General features: G+C 37.1%; 1 protein-coding gene across 3 annotated transcripts in view; it reads left to right on the top strand.

Moving 5' to 3' along the window:
• Window positions 1–17,866, top strand: part of EEA1 (early endosome antigen 1) — a 63,161-nt gene that overhangs the window by 18,827 nt on the left and 26,468 nt on the right. For 2 of the 3 annotated variants that reach the window (XM_038155580.1, XM_038155581.1), the window contains 9 exons: window positions 2,595–2,722; window positions 6,451–6,505; window positions 6,647–6,712; window positions 7,549–7,588; window positions 8,402–8,509; window positions 8,612–8,733; window positions 10,157–10,312; window positions 12,748–12,864; window positions 14,901–15,239. In XM_038155580.1, coding sequence (XP_038011508.1) covers window positions 2,595–2,722; window positions 6,451–6,505; window positions 6,647–6,712; window positions 7,549–7,588; window positions 8,402–8,509; window positions 8,612–8,733; window positions 10,157–10,312; window positions 12,748–12,864; window positions 14,901–15,239 — 1,131 coding nt within the window. Of the gene's footprint in view, window positions 1–2,594; window positions 2,723–6,450; window positions 6,506–6,646; window positions 6,786–7,548; window positions 7,589–8,401; window positions 8,510–8,611; window positions 8,734–10,156; window positions 10,313–12,747; window positions 12,865–14,900; window positions 15,240–17,866 lie in introns of those variants that run through there. The other variant, XM_038155582.1, reaches the window with a different exon arrangement.

Below are 17,866 nucleotides of genomic sequence, written 5' to 3'. Positions count from 1 at the left end.
CCAAAACTGAGGCCAGCCACGATCATGACAGTGCTGGTGGAGAACCTGAGATTGGTAATGCTTGCTTTATCCCTGCTTGAATGGGAGAAAGGCAGTTTCTAAAAAGAAGAGGTGGAGGTTTTGTCCATGTTTCCCATCTGCCAGTGACAGTATGCCTGCATCCCCAGAGCTCCCATCCACAGCACATTCCCTTTGCTCAGCAGCTCTGCTCTGCCTTTGGCCACTTGTCCTTGTGGACCTTGCCTTCAAATCTGCCTCCCTGCTGCCTGGGAAATCTCGGCTGACTTTGCCCAATAATTGAGATGAACGATTGCTGTCCCCCTGGGCTAATTACACATGTAATCTATTCTTTCCTCTTCTCTAGGGCTCCTATTTGCATAGAATAAACCCCAAGCACAAGAAAACCACAAAAAAACCCCCAAAACCAAAAAAACCCAAACCCAAGCAAAAAACCAGATTTTGCAGTTTAAAAGAAAAAAGATGAAGGGCAAAAGGAAGGATAGGCCAGAGCAATTTTCTGCACTCATTCTTTCTAGATGCACTTACTGGAACTATGAGGAACACATGCTTTTCTCTATGAACAGCTTTTCTCGATGAGCAGCAGACCTTCCCATCACTGGGAAAATAAACACAACGTTGAGAACTGCTTAGTAGAGTTTCATCCTCAAAGGATACTGCTGCACTGTCCTTGTATGAAATTGACTTCTTTCTACATAAAGCTTACTAGGAAAAAACCCAGTCTTATATTTTGTGACCCCCCCCCTATGGTTCATTGCCATTTGCTGTGTGCCAGGCAACTCCCTCTGGTTCTTGCACTCAGAGTGACTCTCATTGGCATCCTATGCTAATAGCATCAGATAAACATTACTGGGAACCTAGTAGCTGAACAAATTTTCTGTATGTATACTTATATATTAGTTAACTTGGTTTAATCTGGAGTGAAACTGTGCTGATAGCTCTGCAAATAAATAAATGGTTGTTAAGATTGGATGCTTATTTCCTGCTTAGGAAAGAGTACTCTATTTTGTTTGGTCTAGTTGTGACAAAACTTGTTTTCCGTATGGTATGTGGTGGACTTGACAAACAGCTGTATTTAGCAATTAATTTCTGAAATACTAAATAAATAGTAGAAGTTATGAAGGCTCTGTTTAGAGCTTGCATTACATTTGAGTAGCTGAACGTGGTAGTTTTCCTGAGTTAAAACCATGTGTTGTTGAATTCTTAGTGACTTGTGAAACAAAAAACTATGAATGCCAGATTAATAAATGAATGCTGTTTGTGGTTATCAGCATACGCATTCATTATGTTCACTTCGTCCTAATATTTAAATCTGTTCGTATCCAGATGCAAAGTTAAGAGCAGAAAAGTGCCAAAAGTCTTTTTATGTCCTCCATAACTCATATGGAGTTCACCTGTGCTAGGTGAAGTGTGATAATCCCATTTAGAGGTGTGATAATCCCATTTAGAGGAGTGCTCTCACCTAGGATACTGGAGAGCCTTGGTTTAAAGTTAGAGTACACTGCAGTTTGTAGTGGCATAAGAAACTTAAGGAGAACATATAAATGTAAAAAATACATATTTGAAATGAATGAAAGGGACAGGGGGCCTTAAAAAAGTTAAAGACAAGCACCCCACTTACCTGAGGTCCCTTTTGCACATTAAAGAGAATCTTTAATGTGAGACGAGGTTTTTAGCTCTTACTCTGGGAATGTCTCAGTGTTGCTGCTGTTATGAGCTGAAGTGTGGATGGGAATTGGGCTCAGAGTTGGCATGATAACCATATGAGTGAGGAGCCAGTGTATAGTCCAGCACTCAACACCAGATGTAATAAACTGCGAAAAATTAGGTGGATGGTACTTCTGGTAAGTGGCAGCTTGAACTCTCCACAAATGTTTAGAGATACATAAAGAGAACATAACACTGTTTTCATTTGTGGGCCAATGGGTAGAATGAGGCCATTGATCTGCTAAATTTCCACTCTAGTAAGCTTGTAGTATATGTGCTGGAAAGAAGAGGATGATTTCTGATTCTTAAGGCTGTAGAGATCTGATTTTCTTGATGTGGTATTTATCTGAATGGCATTTACCAATTAATTATATGAAAGGTAAAACATGATTCTTAGTTATTTAGCCCATATTAAAATCAGTAGTTTCAATATGGATCATTGGTTTATGAATAACTTTGCTTTAGAGTGGGTCGTTATATCTCCTTTTTAAAGACCAAACTCCAGATGCTACCTTCTATTTGGAATAAGAATGTGATTTTATGAAAAGTTGTATGGAAAGTTGTTTTGTTGGGGAGGAAGGAATTGCAGAACAGTCCTTTTTGCTTTGCTAAATAAAATTTTGTTGCTAGCATGTAATACTGTTGGGGAAAAAAACTCACTGAATAATGGAATGTGCCTTTTGCAGACATTTTCTAACATTTTAATTGCAAAAACTCTTTTTAGAGAATGAAAGAATTAGTATGAATCTCCAAAATTGCATTTACTACTTCTTAAATGTGCCAACAAAATTTACAGTTCTGTGTAAAAATAAGATGGAAAAGAAATGTATTTCATATTCTTGTTTGTTTGTTTTTCCTTTTTGTAATAGGGCTTTATTTGTCCTCTCTGTATGAAGTCTCATGGATCAGCAGAGGAGCTGTTCAAGCACTATGAAGCAGTTCATAATTCTGGCATTGATTCAACTCATGGAGGGGAAGGTCATCTATCACCAGAAAGGTGAAACAGTACTCATTTGTGCATGTGTTTTTGTGCTGATGTTGAGCTGCTTCTAGTTACACTGATGGTTTTATTAATTTGAGCTTATGCATTCAAGTATTTAAACGTTCATGTCCCATTTCCAGCTAGAATTAAAAGGCAGCTGGTAACTTATGTTGTCTGATACTGATCTGACAGTAGGTAAAAATCAGATACACGTGTTTATGGTATTAAGCCACCTGTTTCTGATTCAGCAGACAATCCAGCATTACAAACCAGAATGATTTTTCTCCTAATTTCTAATATAGAGCTGAAATATCATCATTGGAGAGTGGAGGGGACAACCCTAAAGATAGAGAAGAAACCAAATTTTGTCCCTAGTTAATTAGGGTACTTATTGGGTAATTACAATATCAGTATTTGCCTAAATAGCTTCCCTTATTACCTAGTTACTTGCAAATCTGAGAAGTTTCTATGTGGGCCAGTAATTCTCCTTCTGTGTTTCAGAAAATCTGTGCTGATCTTCAGAAATCTTAACTAGTTTATTTAATTTTTTTTTGGTCAAAGCTGTATTATTAAATACATCCCTAGGAAGATTATCAGGTTGTTTCATTTTTGAGAGCAGTGGTATGTAGCAGGAATTGATAATGTCAAACTTTCTCTAGAAATATTAACTGAGTAGTCTAACTTGCTTTGGGAAGGTTTTTCTTGGGGATAACATTTGTATAGGTTTCCTCTTGCTTCCTGCTAATTCTTTTTCTGTTCAGTGCTTGTTTTGTGCTGCTGTAAATAGCAGTCCATGCTGCTGTTTTGTCACATTCCCCCAGACTCCCCTGGTCTGTACACAGAGTGAGCAGCGTGGAGGTACACAGCACATGAGCCTGTGGCTTCTCCTGATCCTGGGAAGTAAACAGTTGAAATGTTTTGTCACAAGCAGAAATATAGCCCAAAATGACAAATAATTACATTGAAAGAAATACATATATTTATGTAACTAACTCAAGAGAGGGTGACTCTTTAGTGAGAAAAGAGTGTGGAAGAGAACATGTTGTTGTTATTCAAATGCAGATCTGTATTTGATCTGAGCAAAGCTGGCAAGCCAGTACTGAGCAAAGTTGGCAAGCCAGTAGGAGCCAGCATTAGCAGAGGTCTTGGATGACTCCTTCCTTGTGGATAGCTGCCCTCTCTCTCAGCTGCTGCATCAAAAGAAATCAAAATTGGGCCTTTATACAGAATAAAGTGATAGGGTACTAATGAAGTCATATTGGGCTTCTGATGTGCACGTTTATTCAATAATGAATATTCCTTTTATGCCTGATTTAAGTATTTTTGGGGTAATTCAACTTGGACTTGAGGTGATTCTTCTGTAGGATAATAGCATTCACATGGGGGAATTACTGGTCATAATTATATTGTGTATATAGTTTATGAAATACTTATTTTTATGCCTGCATATTTCCAAAGTCAGCCAGATGTTGGCTGGTGAAATTTAGTTATTTTTCCCTGGCTTATGACAGTTTAAGGACAAGTAGTTTTGTTTGCTCTCCCATAACTGAAAAAGTGAACGAGGTCAGGGAGTTCAGATGGAATAAAGGGAGTTTGGTGAGAGCCATTGTGTAACACATGAGCTATATTTTCCTATTAGTGTGGCATTATTTAATGCTGCTCATTTGTGTGTTTGCTTGACAAAACTCTCATTCAACATAAATATGTTTTTCCTAGCCTTGGAATTCCATATTAAAGAAATATTGTAGCGTGCAGCAGGGAGCCACTCCACTTGCTCTCCATGTGTGAAACTTATGTACAATTCTTAGGATTGGGAGGTGAAATTCCATATGTATTCAGTAGGAAAAGTTAAGTACTGGGAATTACAGAGTTTCCTCTTCCCCCAGTAAACTATGATGAATAAGTTTCAAGAGTAAATCATGTAACTCCCCCCAGTGTGGTTCAGCGGCCATCAGTACTCAGTACTAGGGTGGAGGCACTGGCTTTACAAGTGGGAAACCGAGTGGACCATAATGAAAAGGCACTAAGGATTTTCCAGTTCGTAGGCTCAGATGTGCTGAAAGGAGGAAGGGATTGTCACAGTGCTAGCAGAAAAAGAGATTTGGATGATGGGAAGAAAAGCAAAGTTACAGTGCCTGTAGCAATCCCTTACACTAATTCCCCTCACCCCCCACCCCCCATGCATTTTCCACTGGTTAAACTATATTCAGGTTTCATTTTGGAATAGTTGAGTAAAATTTTCTTGGGGATATCAAGGCAACTATTGTAGAAGGCCTCTTACATTGCAAACTCATTCCTTTCTCCTCCCCTCCACCTTATCTCTACTACAAACTAGCTTTCTACGACTCAAACCCTTCAATGTATTGTGAAGACCAGAGCATATGAAATGCTTTGGTATTGCAGGTCTGGTGTATGTTCAGTCCAAATTCAATACAGCTGACTGTTCCACCTGCTTTTTTATTTATAATCTTATATCTGAGTCTTAGCTCATTTACTTACTTGTACTGATGAGAAAGTGGCTCCCTCTTCTCCCCACAACCAACGTACAGCTACACCTGCCTCAGTAAAGTTGTATTTGCAAAGCTCCATTAAATGTACCACACAGCAGAAAATGTGTACATAACAAAATTTTCCTCTGAAAAAAGCAAATCTCCCAATATCCCATGTTTGTTTTGTCATTAAAATTGGTCCACCTTGGAGTTCTTGCTTCACTGGTTCAAATGCATGTTTCACTTGCATCTTGATGACCCTGACCTGATGCAAATATGCTAATGTAGATTTAATTTATTCCTCACCAGTTTAGCTGAGGAATAACTCGCTTTGGTGATTTATTTTCTCCTAAGTATGAGATAATTTAAAAGAACATCTGTGGAGGAGGGGATAATGCACACCAGCAGCAATAAAATTGTATGGTATAAAACTGAGAGGATTTGTTGGCACTGGTACCCTGACATATATATTCTGTGTAACCCTTAATGTTGCCACTGTACAAACAATGACAAAGAGTATTTTTGCATTATTTTTGCATTATTTTAATGACCCTTGTGTTCTTGATTTGAAGTGGCTGTATCTCAGTAATGCAGCATTATTCTTGTGTGTATAGTTGTGCAACTCTGTAAGGAGACCTGTGATTTTGAAGGGTTCTGTGTGAATCAGTTACTAACAGTTATAGCCTTTGATTGTGTGTTCTTGTGTGGCTGGAGACTTCAGCATGAAATTTGAGAATTTAAAATTTGAAGGCTTTAAATATTCAGATCATTAAGTGAACATGTCTGTGGGGCATACCAAATTGCTGTGTGGATGAAAACTTATGAAACTGCATATTTCAGGAGTAAGACAGCATGCTGTCACTTAGCAGTGTTCCTTTACATGATAGGGGAAGTGAAGGAGAAGAAACCTGTCCTTTTTGTACGAAGGCATGCAAACCAGTTAAATGTTCCAAAGCATAGCTTTGTCATTCTGATCTCATGTGGTTGAGCTGATGTACTGATTTAGATTTACATTTTGTTTTTGTGAGACTTTTTTTCTTATCTTTTTCTTTACTCATCCATTTAATATGTTTAGCATTTTTCAGGAGATGTGCAAAGTGATATTAATCTTGTTTGTTCCAAGTTTAAAAAAACCCTAAAAATAAATATTTATAATTACTCTAATTACTTAACACATGTTACAACTTGTATGTAATTGACAAAATATAACCACTGTGTATTCATTTTCTCCACTCTGTGGATATATTTATTCAGAGATGAAGTCTCACTGCTCCGACAAGAAGTCCAAGACTTGCAAGCTTCACTGAAGGTTGGAAATGTATTTTACTTGCACTTGGTTCTTTGTTTCAAATTGAAGTGTTCCACTGTCTTAAGCAACCAAATTTATAGTCTCTCTCTCCATCTTCTTTTTTTTTTTTTTTTTTCTTTTTGTTATCATTTTCCCCCTCAGGAGGAGAGATGGTATTCAGAAGAGCTGAAGAAGGAACTAGAGAAATTGCAGGGGCAGCGGCAGCAAGTAATTGCTTTAAAATACTTGAAGCAGGTTTATCGTCAGCATTGACATTGAAGATTAAAACCTTTTTTGTAAGGCACGTGGCCTGATTTAGTTAGTTCTGTAATTTAAATATTGGCGTGTTCTGGCAAGCAAAGCTAGTTATCTCTACACAATGTAACTGCATATATGTAAATGTAAAGAAAGTCAGAATAGATAACAATTCTTCCATACTACTCACTACAAGTTCAGTTCAGACTTTTTCTTCTCTTGAGCGTATTCACAACTCAGTTTATTAAAGAAAGTCAATTGAATGTGGTGTTTCATCTTTTATGAGAAAAGGCTATGGAGTCTTTCTTGTAAGAACTTTTGGAAAACAGCAGTGGTATTTCATAGGTATCCAGCTGAGCTCAAAAAGTAATGAAAGGCAAATTGTGGTGTGTTGTGCCCTAAAGGAAACTCTTGATTTTTTTATTACCACGAGCTGCTTGGATGCAGGATAGTTACAAACCTCAGACATTGCTTTCTGTCAAAGCTCCCTCCCAGGATGTACTTCTTGATGTCTGTAACCTCTGTTTTTAGGACAGATTTCTATATTGAGGAAAGGGAGGGGGAGGGTATTCTTACTGGAGCTTTGAGTGGAAACCTTAATAGTGTAGTGATATATAAAATGAAAAGTCATCTTGGCCTTTTCCAGTCTTCCAAATACAGCTGTTTGAATTCAGGTATTTTTATACTGCTGTGCAGTATTTGAGCACAGAAGTCTTAGTTTCCCTGTCTTTTCCAAAGAATGGATGAACTTTGGAAGTAGTAGTTTTTATTCCTACTGTCTAATGGTGCATTTATTCTGTTTTCTTAAGGAATCTAAATCTGATGGATTGACAACAGCTACATCTACAGGTGGCTAACATTTTATTATATTAATTTCTGCACTGCTTTGGAATTTAGTTCAGTTTAGCTTTTAGGTAAATTAGCACTTTTGGTAAATTAAAGAGCTAGAAAGCTGGAATGTTATTATTACTGGCAAAAAAAGTTAATTGTAAGATCTCTTAAGAGCTGTTTATGTTAAGCAATAGTCTGGGGAAATGTTCCAGGGGCTCAGGGTTTGAAATTTTTAGAAGCAAAACAGGAGTTCTGAATCTGAAAGCAGTTCTCATGAGGCATCTTGAACACTTCTTTAATCATTTCATATATTCAAGAAGATATATACTACAGCACTATACTATGTAAACCATAGCATTTTTCAGTGATGGTTTTATGTCGTGTTTTCCTGTGCTCATCGCTAGCAAAGAAAAATGTGGGGTTTTTTTTTGTTTTGTTTTGAAGACCCATAATTTTTGCTCCGTTTTTCTCCGTGAGGCTTTCATGGAATAAAATTGTCCCTCTTTGTACATAAACTATCTGGCTGATATTGATTATAGCTTTTAATTACAGTTCAGGGCTTGGAGTTCAACATCATGTTGCAGTGATCTGCAGGGCTATTTGTGACCAGTGAAAACCAATATGTACTTAATCCTGCAGAGTACTCAACTAGTGACAGTGACATCATGTTTGCAGATATTTAACTTCAGTAAAGTTGTTCACTTTGCTCAGATGATTGGAAGTTAAGGGATTTTGGATTGCATATTCACTTCTCATGGTTAGTTATGGGCATGAGGAACTGTATTGTCCTAATTCTTCTAGAAAATAATACTGTTCTTTTTATGGAAATAGAGTCATTAGAACGGCAACTAGAAGAGATCCAAGTAGAAAATTTTAACATTAAGCAAATGAAAGACTTATTTGAGCAAAAAGCAGCACAACTGGCCACTGAAATTGTGGGTAAGTGTATTAGCATGAGATCTGATTCTCTTCTTTACTTGTGCAATTTAAAAAGGATCATTTGATTGAAAATTATCATTTATTCGACTTCTTTCTTATTAGAGCTTAAATCAAAGTATGATGAAGAAATCAGCCTTCGGGAAGGTGCAGAACAGAAAGTGACAAACCTGAGACAAGAACTGCAGAAAGAGAGAAGTACAGTAGAAGACTTAAAGACAGAGCTGGTATTCACATCCCATTAATGTTTTTGTTGTTTTCAAGTCAAGGGAGGGGTTTATTTAAATGCTTGCAAACAAAGTTCTAAAGCAGTCAAACTCTGTTGAACTTGAAGATGTATGCTTGTGGGCTGAAAAAATTCAGAGTACCATTGTTTTTGATCTGCATTTTCAGTGTTTTTCCAGTGAGAAATTATATGTTGTTTCTGACATACATTAAAATTCACCCTGCATTATGTTATAGTCTTCTCATTTGATGCTCTACCATTCAGCATTTCTGCAGTATATTACACATATAGATGTGCTGCACAGACCTGAACTTGGAGCATGCCCTTGCTGACTTCCACAGCTAAATTTAGGTCACTTTTTCCATGAGGTGTTATGCTCTGACTGTCCTTGGGCAGCTGGATTTTTAAGAAGTGCTCAGAGAGGTGTTTTGTGACATGGTGGCTAAAAAATCTGGCAGCTGTCATAATCATGCCTGTGTTAATCTTGTCCCTCTTGTGCTTGGCTGATAGTACCAATGTGTGTGTATTCCAGGATTTGGGCTCCTGATGATTTTTATATTCAGCCATGGCTCCAGGGAGCAATCCCAGTGACTCAGCAAGTTGGGCCACTTCTAAAGCAGTAATGCAAGGAATTTCCTAGTTTCTCACACTCAGCTACTGCTTAGACTCTGGAGGAAAGTAGGACTTGTTTATCCCCCTTCTTCCCTGTAGCTGACTGCCCTCGAGGGCCTATTGGCCTTGCCCAAATGCTGGACCTATCCATTTCTCCCTGTTCAGCTGCTTCTTGTCTTGCCTTTTCCTTATCATTTATTCTCCTCCTTTTCTCTTCTAAAGATGCCAACACTCCTTTTCTCTGCTTTCTTTCGTGCTCCTAGTTGCCATCCTTCTCCTTTCCCTCCATACTGTTTCATGCTGAGGGATGTTATGGTGCTTGAGATGCAATTACCAGATTTTATCTGTGGGTTTGGTATGAGCCATATCTGATAGTATCTTCAAGACACTGCCTTCAGCTGCCCTTTTGTTTTGTCTGTGGTGATTTTCTGAAATAATTCTTGAAGACAGGAGCAGTATCCTGTATCTAGCCATCTACCTACATAAAAGTTACAAAAATTAAATATTTGAGACAATTTTCCTTTTGTCAGATTTGATTGAAATCAATCAGCAAGTTCAAAATTTAGCAGACAAAACCTAAAAGCAAGCCCTTAAATCCTGTTTTCTTTGGGAATTATAAGCACTTCTCTGTGGTTTTGGGGTTTTTTGAGGGAGGCTTTTTATCTCTTTTTTTTTTTCTAATTAAGCCTAGCTGTAATACCGTATATGTCACCTTGTCTATAAATGGATGATTTGATAGATTTTTAGAAATGACACTGACACTGAAAGCATGTCTGCAGTTGTGATGTTGCTCACTGCTCACAACTTTTCAGCTACAAAGGCCTGGTGTGGAAGATGTGGCTGTCCTGAAAAAGGAGCTGGTCCAAGTTCAAACACTGATGGATAAAATGACCCTGGAACGTGAAAGAGAATCTGAAAAGCTGAAAGATGAGTGCAAGCACTTGCAGGCTGAGCAGGCTAACTCTGAGGTATAATAATCATGCATTATAATAATAGTAACAATCATACATAAAGATGTGTGTTCTAGCTTTGCTGTGATTATCATATGAAAATGGAAAATAATAATCATAATGAAAAAGCATTTTTCTTAATTAAATCTTCTCACTTCTTCAAAAGTTTTGGTTATTCTGCTCTTCTATCAGTTATGACTTCTACTTCCATACGAGCAGAGGAAAAGGGATACATCATCTCAGATTTGGATTTTTAAGAAGACTCTTCTCCTCAAACTGTCTCAAACAGCTCCTGGCTAATACACAATTTTGCGAAGTGTTACTTGTAAGAAAATAAGAACTGGAAGTCCTTCATTGGCACATTGGCTGCAGTGTTTGCCATAAATGTTTGACCATGTTTCATCTCAGCTTTGTTCTTTATGACCACATTAAGGACTGAATGTTTAATGTGGTTTTTAAACATCCTTGGCTGGTTTTACAGGCTGGCTGAGGATACACATATTAATATTGGTTTTTCAGAGTGAATATCTTTAAAATAAGATAGTATGGGTGAAAATAACAAAAATCATATTACCCTATGTGAGCATCTTCAAATACTGCAGGAGAGGGATGTGAAGAACAGTGCAGTGTAAATTGTCACCTAAATCTGTTGGGTGTTTATACCTTTTTTTCAGAGCTGTACCTGAAACTGGCATCTACATATTTCACATGAATATTCATACTGAGTGGTTCCTTTCATCTTTAGTTTTTCACTGTAGCTGCTCCTGCATAGTGAATGTGTTATGAAAACAGCTGCACTGCTTTGGAGCTAAGCATTGCTATGAATCTCTACTTATTGGGATCTGTCTCAGTATCTTATAAATCTTCAATAAATGAAGCAGCTAGGCTTGATTGTTAACTTGAGTGCCCAAAGAAGTAAACAAAATTAGTAGCCTAATTTGAGGGTAAATTTAATAAAGCCAGGATTAGTGGTTTTTTTTGTTTAGTTTTTTTTTTTTCCCCTCCCACTAAACAAAGGCATTGGAAACACTGGAATATTTAAAAAACAAATTTCAGGAAGTGTGCCTACTGCAGCTTTTGCAACTGCTTCTTTCCATCTTTCATCCATCCATTTTATCCTTCTGAGGTTTATCCTACAGCCAGTTAAATTTGAGGTAAATTTTTTTCAAAAGCATTTAATTTTCATAGCAAATTTCTGTCATATCAAGACAATTTCAAGATGTTATTAAACAGAAGCATTCCTGGTTTTTTAATGAGTCATTATTCATAAAGACACATCAGCAAGAAAATACCAAGACTGAATATTTATCCAGGATGTGTTTCCCTGTTAAGAAAGAAAAAGGGGATGGTCTTACTGAATTGTGAACAAGAACTGGATCTCCATGCATTTAAATTATGATTCTAGTTGGAAAGGCTGCAGTGGTGTCCTTTGTAAGCTACCTGCACATTTTCTGCATTATATTCTCTCAGTATGAAATAACCATACTGTTTTCTGATAACATCCTGGAATGTTTGGCCAAAAAAGACCGATCCTAGGATATGTTTTAGCTAATAGCTCTGTTATGAGACAGCGTTGTGAAGCACCGGGTTACAGAAAGTGAGTTAACTATATGCAGTCATATACTGTATTCTCACGTTCTCTTTGGTGTTTCTTTTTCTGTAGGATGGTTGTAAATTGGATGGTCAGTATCTATTAATTCTGTTCTGCTTTAGTTCATTTTGAATTCAGTATTTATGCATTTGTGCTGAAATCTCTGCTTATGAGAACGATAGGAAAGAAAACTTCTTTGTAAAAGGTCACTACTATATTCTGTATTTGAAATGAGTGCATTAATGCACAATATGGTTTAGGGTAGCTATGCCCTGAAGTGCTTTTCTTGTTTTCTTCCATTACTGTATTCAAATACTGTGCAGTCATTGATATATTCTGTTCTGTACTGATCCTGTTTAATGGGGTAGTATTGTTCCTCTGATTATGCTGACCTGCAGGGTTGATGTGTCCAAAAGTCACACACCAAGTTTGCATCAAATGCCAGATCCATCTCTTGCTTCTAGAGCCTTTTCCAGCACATTTCCCTTCCTAGAGCGGCCAAGATTTTGGCCATGTAACTGCAATGACTTGGAAGGGTTTTACCTTTGGCTAGAACTGTGATAATTATCAATGGATAATCTGTTATGAGTTTCATCAGTTTTGGGTTCAACCTGGCATTTGCTATTGGATTGAGTCAGATTTTTGTCTTCCAGAATAGAACACAAATGAATCTCAGCTGGGAAATTACACTCAGGGGTACTTCTGATGGTGCTCTGAGCTTAGTTTACTGGTGATTTTTTTCCCTAGGCTTTTTATTTGTATAGAAAATGTATTTTTATTTTACTACCAGACATCTTGTTTTTGTTGGATTATGCCTGGAAAGCTTTGTTTTAAATGTGGATTTTTCTGTTCGTCTTTTCAGGCTACCATTAACCAGTTAAGAGCTGAACTTGCCAAAGGACCTCAGGAGGTAGCTGTGTATGTTCAGGAGCTGCAAAAACTTCAAAGTTCAGTCAAAGAGCTAGAACAGAAGAATCAGGTGAGAATGCTATTATTTCCTATGCTTGTCAGCCCACATTAAAATGGAAACACATCACACAATGCCTTTGGAAGCACTGAGGACTAACTTCTTGCAGGAGTTGAGAATTCCTTTGCCGTTTTGTTTAACAATTGGACTACTATAATGTGCAAGCAAACACCATATTTTGATGATCATCATACCCTACAACTGAAATTCTTTAGGTTGCTATGTCTGCACATTTTTAATAGATGTAGTTTATTCTTACCTATCATTAAGCAGAATTGCCATCTCACACATTAAAAGTAGTCCCCCTGGAAATAACACATTTGCATAAAAATCATAATTTGAAAGATATTCTGAATTCTCGTTGTTGGTTTTGTAGTTTCTTAACTTTTAGATTATACTTTTTTTCATATTTTTCAGGCCGTTTACTGGCATCATGAATGGTAGAAAATGGAAATTAATTCCAGAAACTTTTCAACTTATATTCTTTGATAGCTGTTACCAGAGCTCTTTGAGCTTGCTGCATTTTGTATTTGTGTTTAGAAGTCATGTGTTGTGGAGGTAAAAATGGAAATAAAGGGGGACAGGAAACAAGGACAAAGATGTGTACTGCTTTATGTTGCATGTAACACTGGGTATGAACTGGACATTACATGCATGCATTTACTAGGAACCTTGTCAGTTTTGGAAATAGGAAAGGGCAGGCACCAGAGTGTATTTAATATCTATATTAATATATAGATATATTAATATATATATTATCATCTACAGATATTAATATCGATATTAACATCTGTATTTAATAATCTAATATTAAAGCATTTGCAAAACATATAAGAAGGTGCTATTAAAATTCGGTAAATTAAGCTACCTTTATCAGGATGAGTCTATTTGGCTCACTAAATCAGGTGTGGAACTGAAAAAGTAAGAGTTGTCATGCTGAAATTTTCCACAGACCAGCAACAATGATCAAGCTTTTGGCAGAAGTGTTTCTATAAAATATAGAGCCCTTTCCTGAATCTGTTGGTTTTTCATTAACAATGAGAACTGAAACAGATTGATACATAAGATAACCACACATTTAGAGAGAGTCCTCTGTTATGTCAGGTTAATGCCAAACACACCTTGAGGAATAGGAAGAGGAGAAGTGGCAGTGAGCTGCTTTTCCTCTTGCAGTTTTAGTGACATAAAGCAGTTTACAGCCATCTCTTAATGCAGCTTTTTGTAAGGTGATATCTGTAAGAATTATATGCTAGCTAAGGAATTTTGGCCCTGGAGGATTTGGACCTAGAATTGGAAGAGGTAAGACTAGCTTCCAATAAGAGAAATTGCTTCCTCTTTGAACAGTGTGTCATCTTTGTAAAATCTGTCAGGGAGGAGCCATTAATTCATGAGAGAACACATTATATGTAGCATATATAGAGTATAATACATTTGATATGAACACTGATTTATAATCCAGTTGCAATGTGGGAAGATATTTCTATGCATTGATACGAAACTTTTCAAGCTCATGTACAACCTCAAGCAAGAAAGCTGTTTCTTATATTTTCAGGAGCTATGCTGAGAAGAACAGAGGTATATGTATAGGATCAGTTTTCTGAGACCAGCTGGAACTCTCTCTTTGTCATTTTTAAAGCATGGTAATTATGGGGCTTGGCTTGCCTTGCAGAGGCCAGTAAGGGCCTGTAGCCCAGAAGATAGCTAGCATGGAAAACTTTTCAACTTTTCCCCAAGCAATTGCAGTTGTAATTAAGTTGTTTTGAACATTCAGGGAAAACAGGATACAGAAATAGAGTTTGTGTCATGTTCTTAGTAATGGAAGTGAATTTATGTGAGAACATGAAAAACAGTATTTTCAGTTGAAACTGTGTGCTGTATGGGCTTCAGAACCAACGTGTGTAGTACAAGATACAGGTTAATATTTTCTTTAATAGTTTTTGAACAAGCTTTTCACTGTTCAGCATCAACACTTACAAAGGTATTTGAACAATATGTTGAACAGCTGCAAGCAGAATTGTACTTGAATTGCTATGTAACTCTCTTCACAGAGTCTGACTGAGAAGCTGCTGAAGAAAGAACAGGACTACACCCAGCTAGAATTAAAACACAATGAAGTATCTGTGAGTAAGAAGAATGTGCAGGCAAGTTTTCACCAGAAGGACCTGGACTGCCAACAGCTTCAGGCAAAGCTGTCTGCCTCTGAGGCCTCAATACAGAGATTACAGACAGAGCTAGGAGAGAAGGCAGAAGCAAGTCAGAAACTTAAAGAAGAGTTGTCCGAAGTAGAGACAAAGTACCAGCATTTCAAGGCAGAATGTAAACAGCTCCAGCAGCAGAGGGAGGAAAAAGAGCAGCATGGCCTGCAACTCCAAAGTGAGCTCAGTCAGGTAAGTTTCCTTAAGCCTCCTAGATCATCCTATCTGAGTGGTTCCTTAAAACCATCTCATAAGTTTAAAAACCTGCATATGCATATTTCTTATGAACATGCATTTCCATTTCCTTATTTGAAGGAGAGTAAATAACCAGCACTTGTGTTTTACTACTCTATAGGAAGTTTGAGAAAAGCGAGTCTTGGTTTTACATTAGAACTGAACAGTGCTTGATTTAAGTCTGAGTAGTGAATGTAGTAGTGAATACCTAGTGTGAAAAGCCAGGCTAATGTGAAATATTGATATTGCTTCCTTAGTGGTTCTCCCCAAACAACTTCTCTTCATGTTGCTGATAGCTGGGAAAGCATCCAGAGCATACATCCCACCCACCAGAACCTATTATTCTGCTGAGTCAAATGACTTAGGGAAGTAGGACTTTCATATAACATTGAGCATTTTAAAACTTGAGGTTGGTTGAATTCAGTTTATCTTTTTCTGGAGAGTAATGTGTTAGACTGGAGAAATATTTGTGTATCAGTAATCATGTCCAGACTTCAGATATAAAAAATTATATCTTTATTTGTTAGTATGACATACTTAATTTTAATCTTACTTAAGTTTATTTATGTTAAAGTGAGTGTTTCTGAGTTTTCAACCCTTTGTAAAATCTGAAACATATCAGGTTGCAAGCTCCCTGTGTATAGTTTATTTTGGAAGAACTGCGCCTTGGCTGAACCACATTTATGTGTGTATTACATCCCCAGAATGTCTTTTCTGCTCCCATCAGTCTTCTGTCAGGGTGAGAGGAGATAGTTATGTTAGTTATCTGCATTTGGTGAAACTGCCTGGGCAACAGAATCATAGCCAAGAGGTTGAGCTGAAATCTGTCTTCAGCCTCAGAGGACATTTTCAAGGAGGCTTTTTGGGGTCGGAAAATTAAGGAGGAGGATGGTGAGTAAAGCATTGCTGAATGAATTCCTATGAAAGGAAATGGAGGCATGGCACATTCTCTGCTGTTACCATTGGGAAGGAAGACAACCTAACAAGCCACTGAATTCAGGATGTCTTTTAAAATTGTATGGTAAAAGAACAGTGCAGGAAAAAACCGCTTTGTACCTGGTATAAAACAAAAGAAAAGCCAAGCATAAACATATTTTCTTTTTTCTTCGTGCAAAGGAGAATCATTTACTATTGTAATGAAAAGACTAAATTCCTCATATTTATTCACTTAGTACTTCACTGGAATTAGCTTTTTATGCATGTAGCCCATTAGCTTACATTTAGAAATGATTCTCTTTATGGAGGTATATGTATAGTTGTTTAGTCAAATCACAGTTTTAAGAATTCTTGTCATCTTTTCAAAATTCATTTGAATGAGTGCATGTTTGGTTAAGTTTCTACATTTTAGAATTTGGGTGATGTGGAAGAAGTGATCTTAATGGAGGAAACTTCAGTTATAATGTTGGTTCCAGAACAGCAGTAGGAGAAGGGTGTGGACAAGAGAGTATGGACTCCTTCAGTTTTGAAGAAATGTTAATTGCTAATAAATTTTGTTGAGAAAGTTTGAATCTACTTGATTGTATCTTTCAAAGTCTAGATATTTTCTCTCTTTTTTTTTTTTTTTTTTTTTTTTTTTTTTTTTTTTTGCATTCTGTAGCATAGGTTAATCCTGGATTTTATGGTCCTGTTTATTTAAATGTCATCTTAAAGTTCTTAAAAAAATACTTAACCATGCCTGTAATAAAAGTAACTAGTGTAAAATATTGTTACTGATTTCCCTCTTTCCAAACATTTTCTCCTAGTATCAGCATAGCAATGAATAGTTATCTTGTGGCACTCTTTCTTCAATAGATTTTTTCCTACAGTTCTTTGTGGTTTTAGTGAGGAGGAAATATTTATAATTTGGTGATCCTGCAAGAAAAGATAAATGTTCTTAGTTACTGGAAAAGAGAGTATGGTCTCTTTCCTCACCCTGTCCTCCCTTGTCTCCTACGTCTTTTTGAACTGTACAGTCACCGTTAGCAGTCAGCATCTTGGCCACATGCCAAACAGCTTTTCACTCATGATTTTTGTGGTTGTGGACAGATAATTTAGCTTGATTTTTTTTAAGAAGGTAAGTCACAGATACAGTTATTTCTGTGTCTCCAAACCCTTTAAACTTTTGCATTTTTTGGTAACTTGAGCTAAATATTGACACATGGCCCAAAGGACTTCAGTGTTAAGTCCTTCAGTGTTAAATTCTTTGGGAAACAGACAGCAGGAGAGAGGCTTCACCCCACCTTAACACCTGGGTGGTGAGTGTAATGGTATCACAGTCACTGTTCCTTTTTCTGCTCTGCTGGGCAGCCACTTGGTCAAACAGTGATTGCTTGCAGTGAACAGTAAAATTTGTCTGCCTTTTGCGTAGATATTAGTAGGGATTTAAGGGAAGCATGAGAAAGGTTTAGAGGTATTGAAGGGAGGACCTGGAGTTAAAAGGTGAATGGTTCAAGGGCCTTGGACATAAATGCATAGGGGGAACAAGCTTCATTCACAGCTTTCCCACAACCTATGGAAAGTTCTTGCTGTGCTGCAAGGTCTGATCCTTTCTCTGGTTTTGCACTGAGTTAACAGGTCATTGTGTCCTTGAACATGTTCATGTAGAA

Source organism: Motacilla alba, chromosome 1A (assembly GCF_015832195.1).
Source record: "Motacilla alba alba isolate MOTALB_02 chromosome 1A, Motacilla_alba_V1.0_pri, whole genome shotgun sequence".
Classification (NCBI taxonomy): domain Eukaryota; kingdom Metazoa; phylum Chordata; class Aves; order Passeriformes; family Motacillidae; genus Motacilla; species Motacilla alba.
The sequence above is the reverse complement of the archived record's forward strand: the minus strand, read 5'-3'. Positions and strand labels throughout refer to the sequence as shown.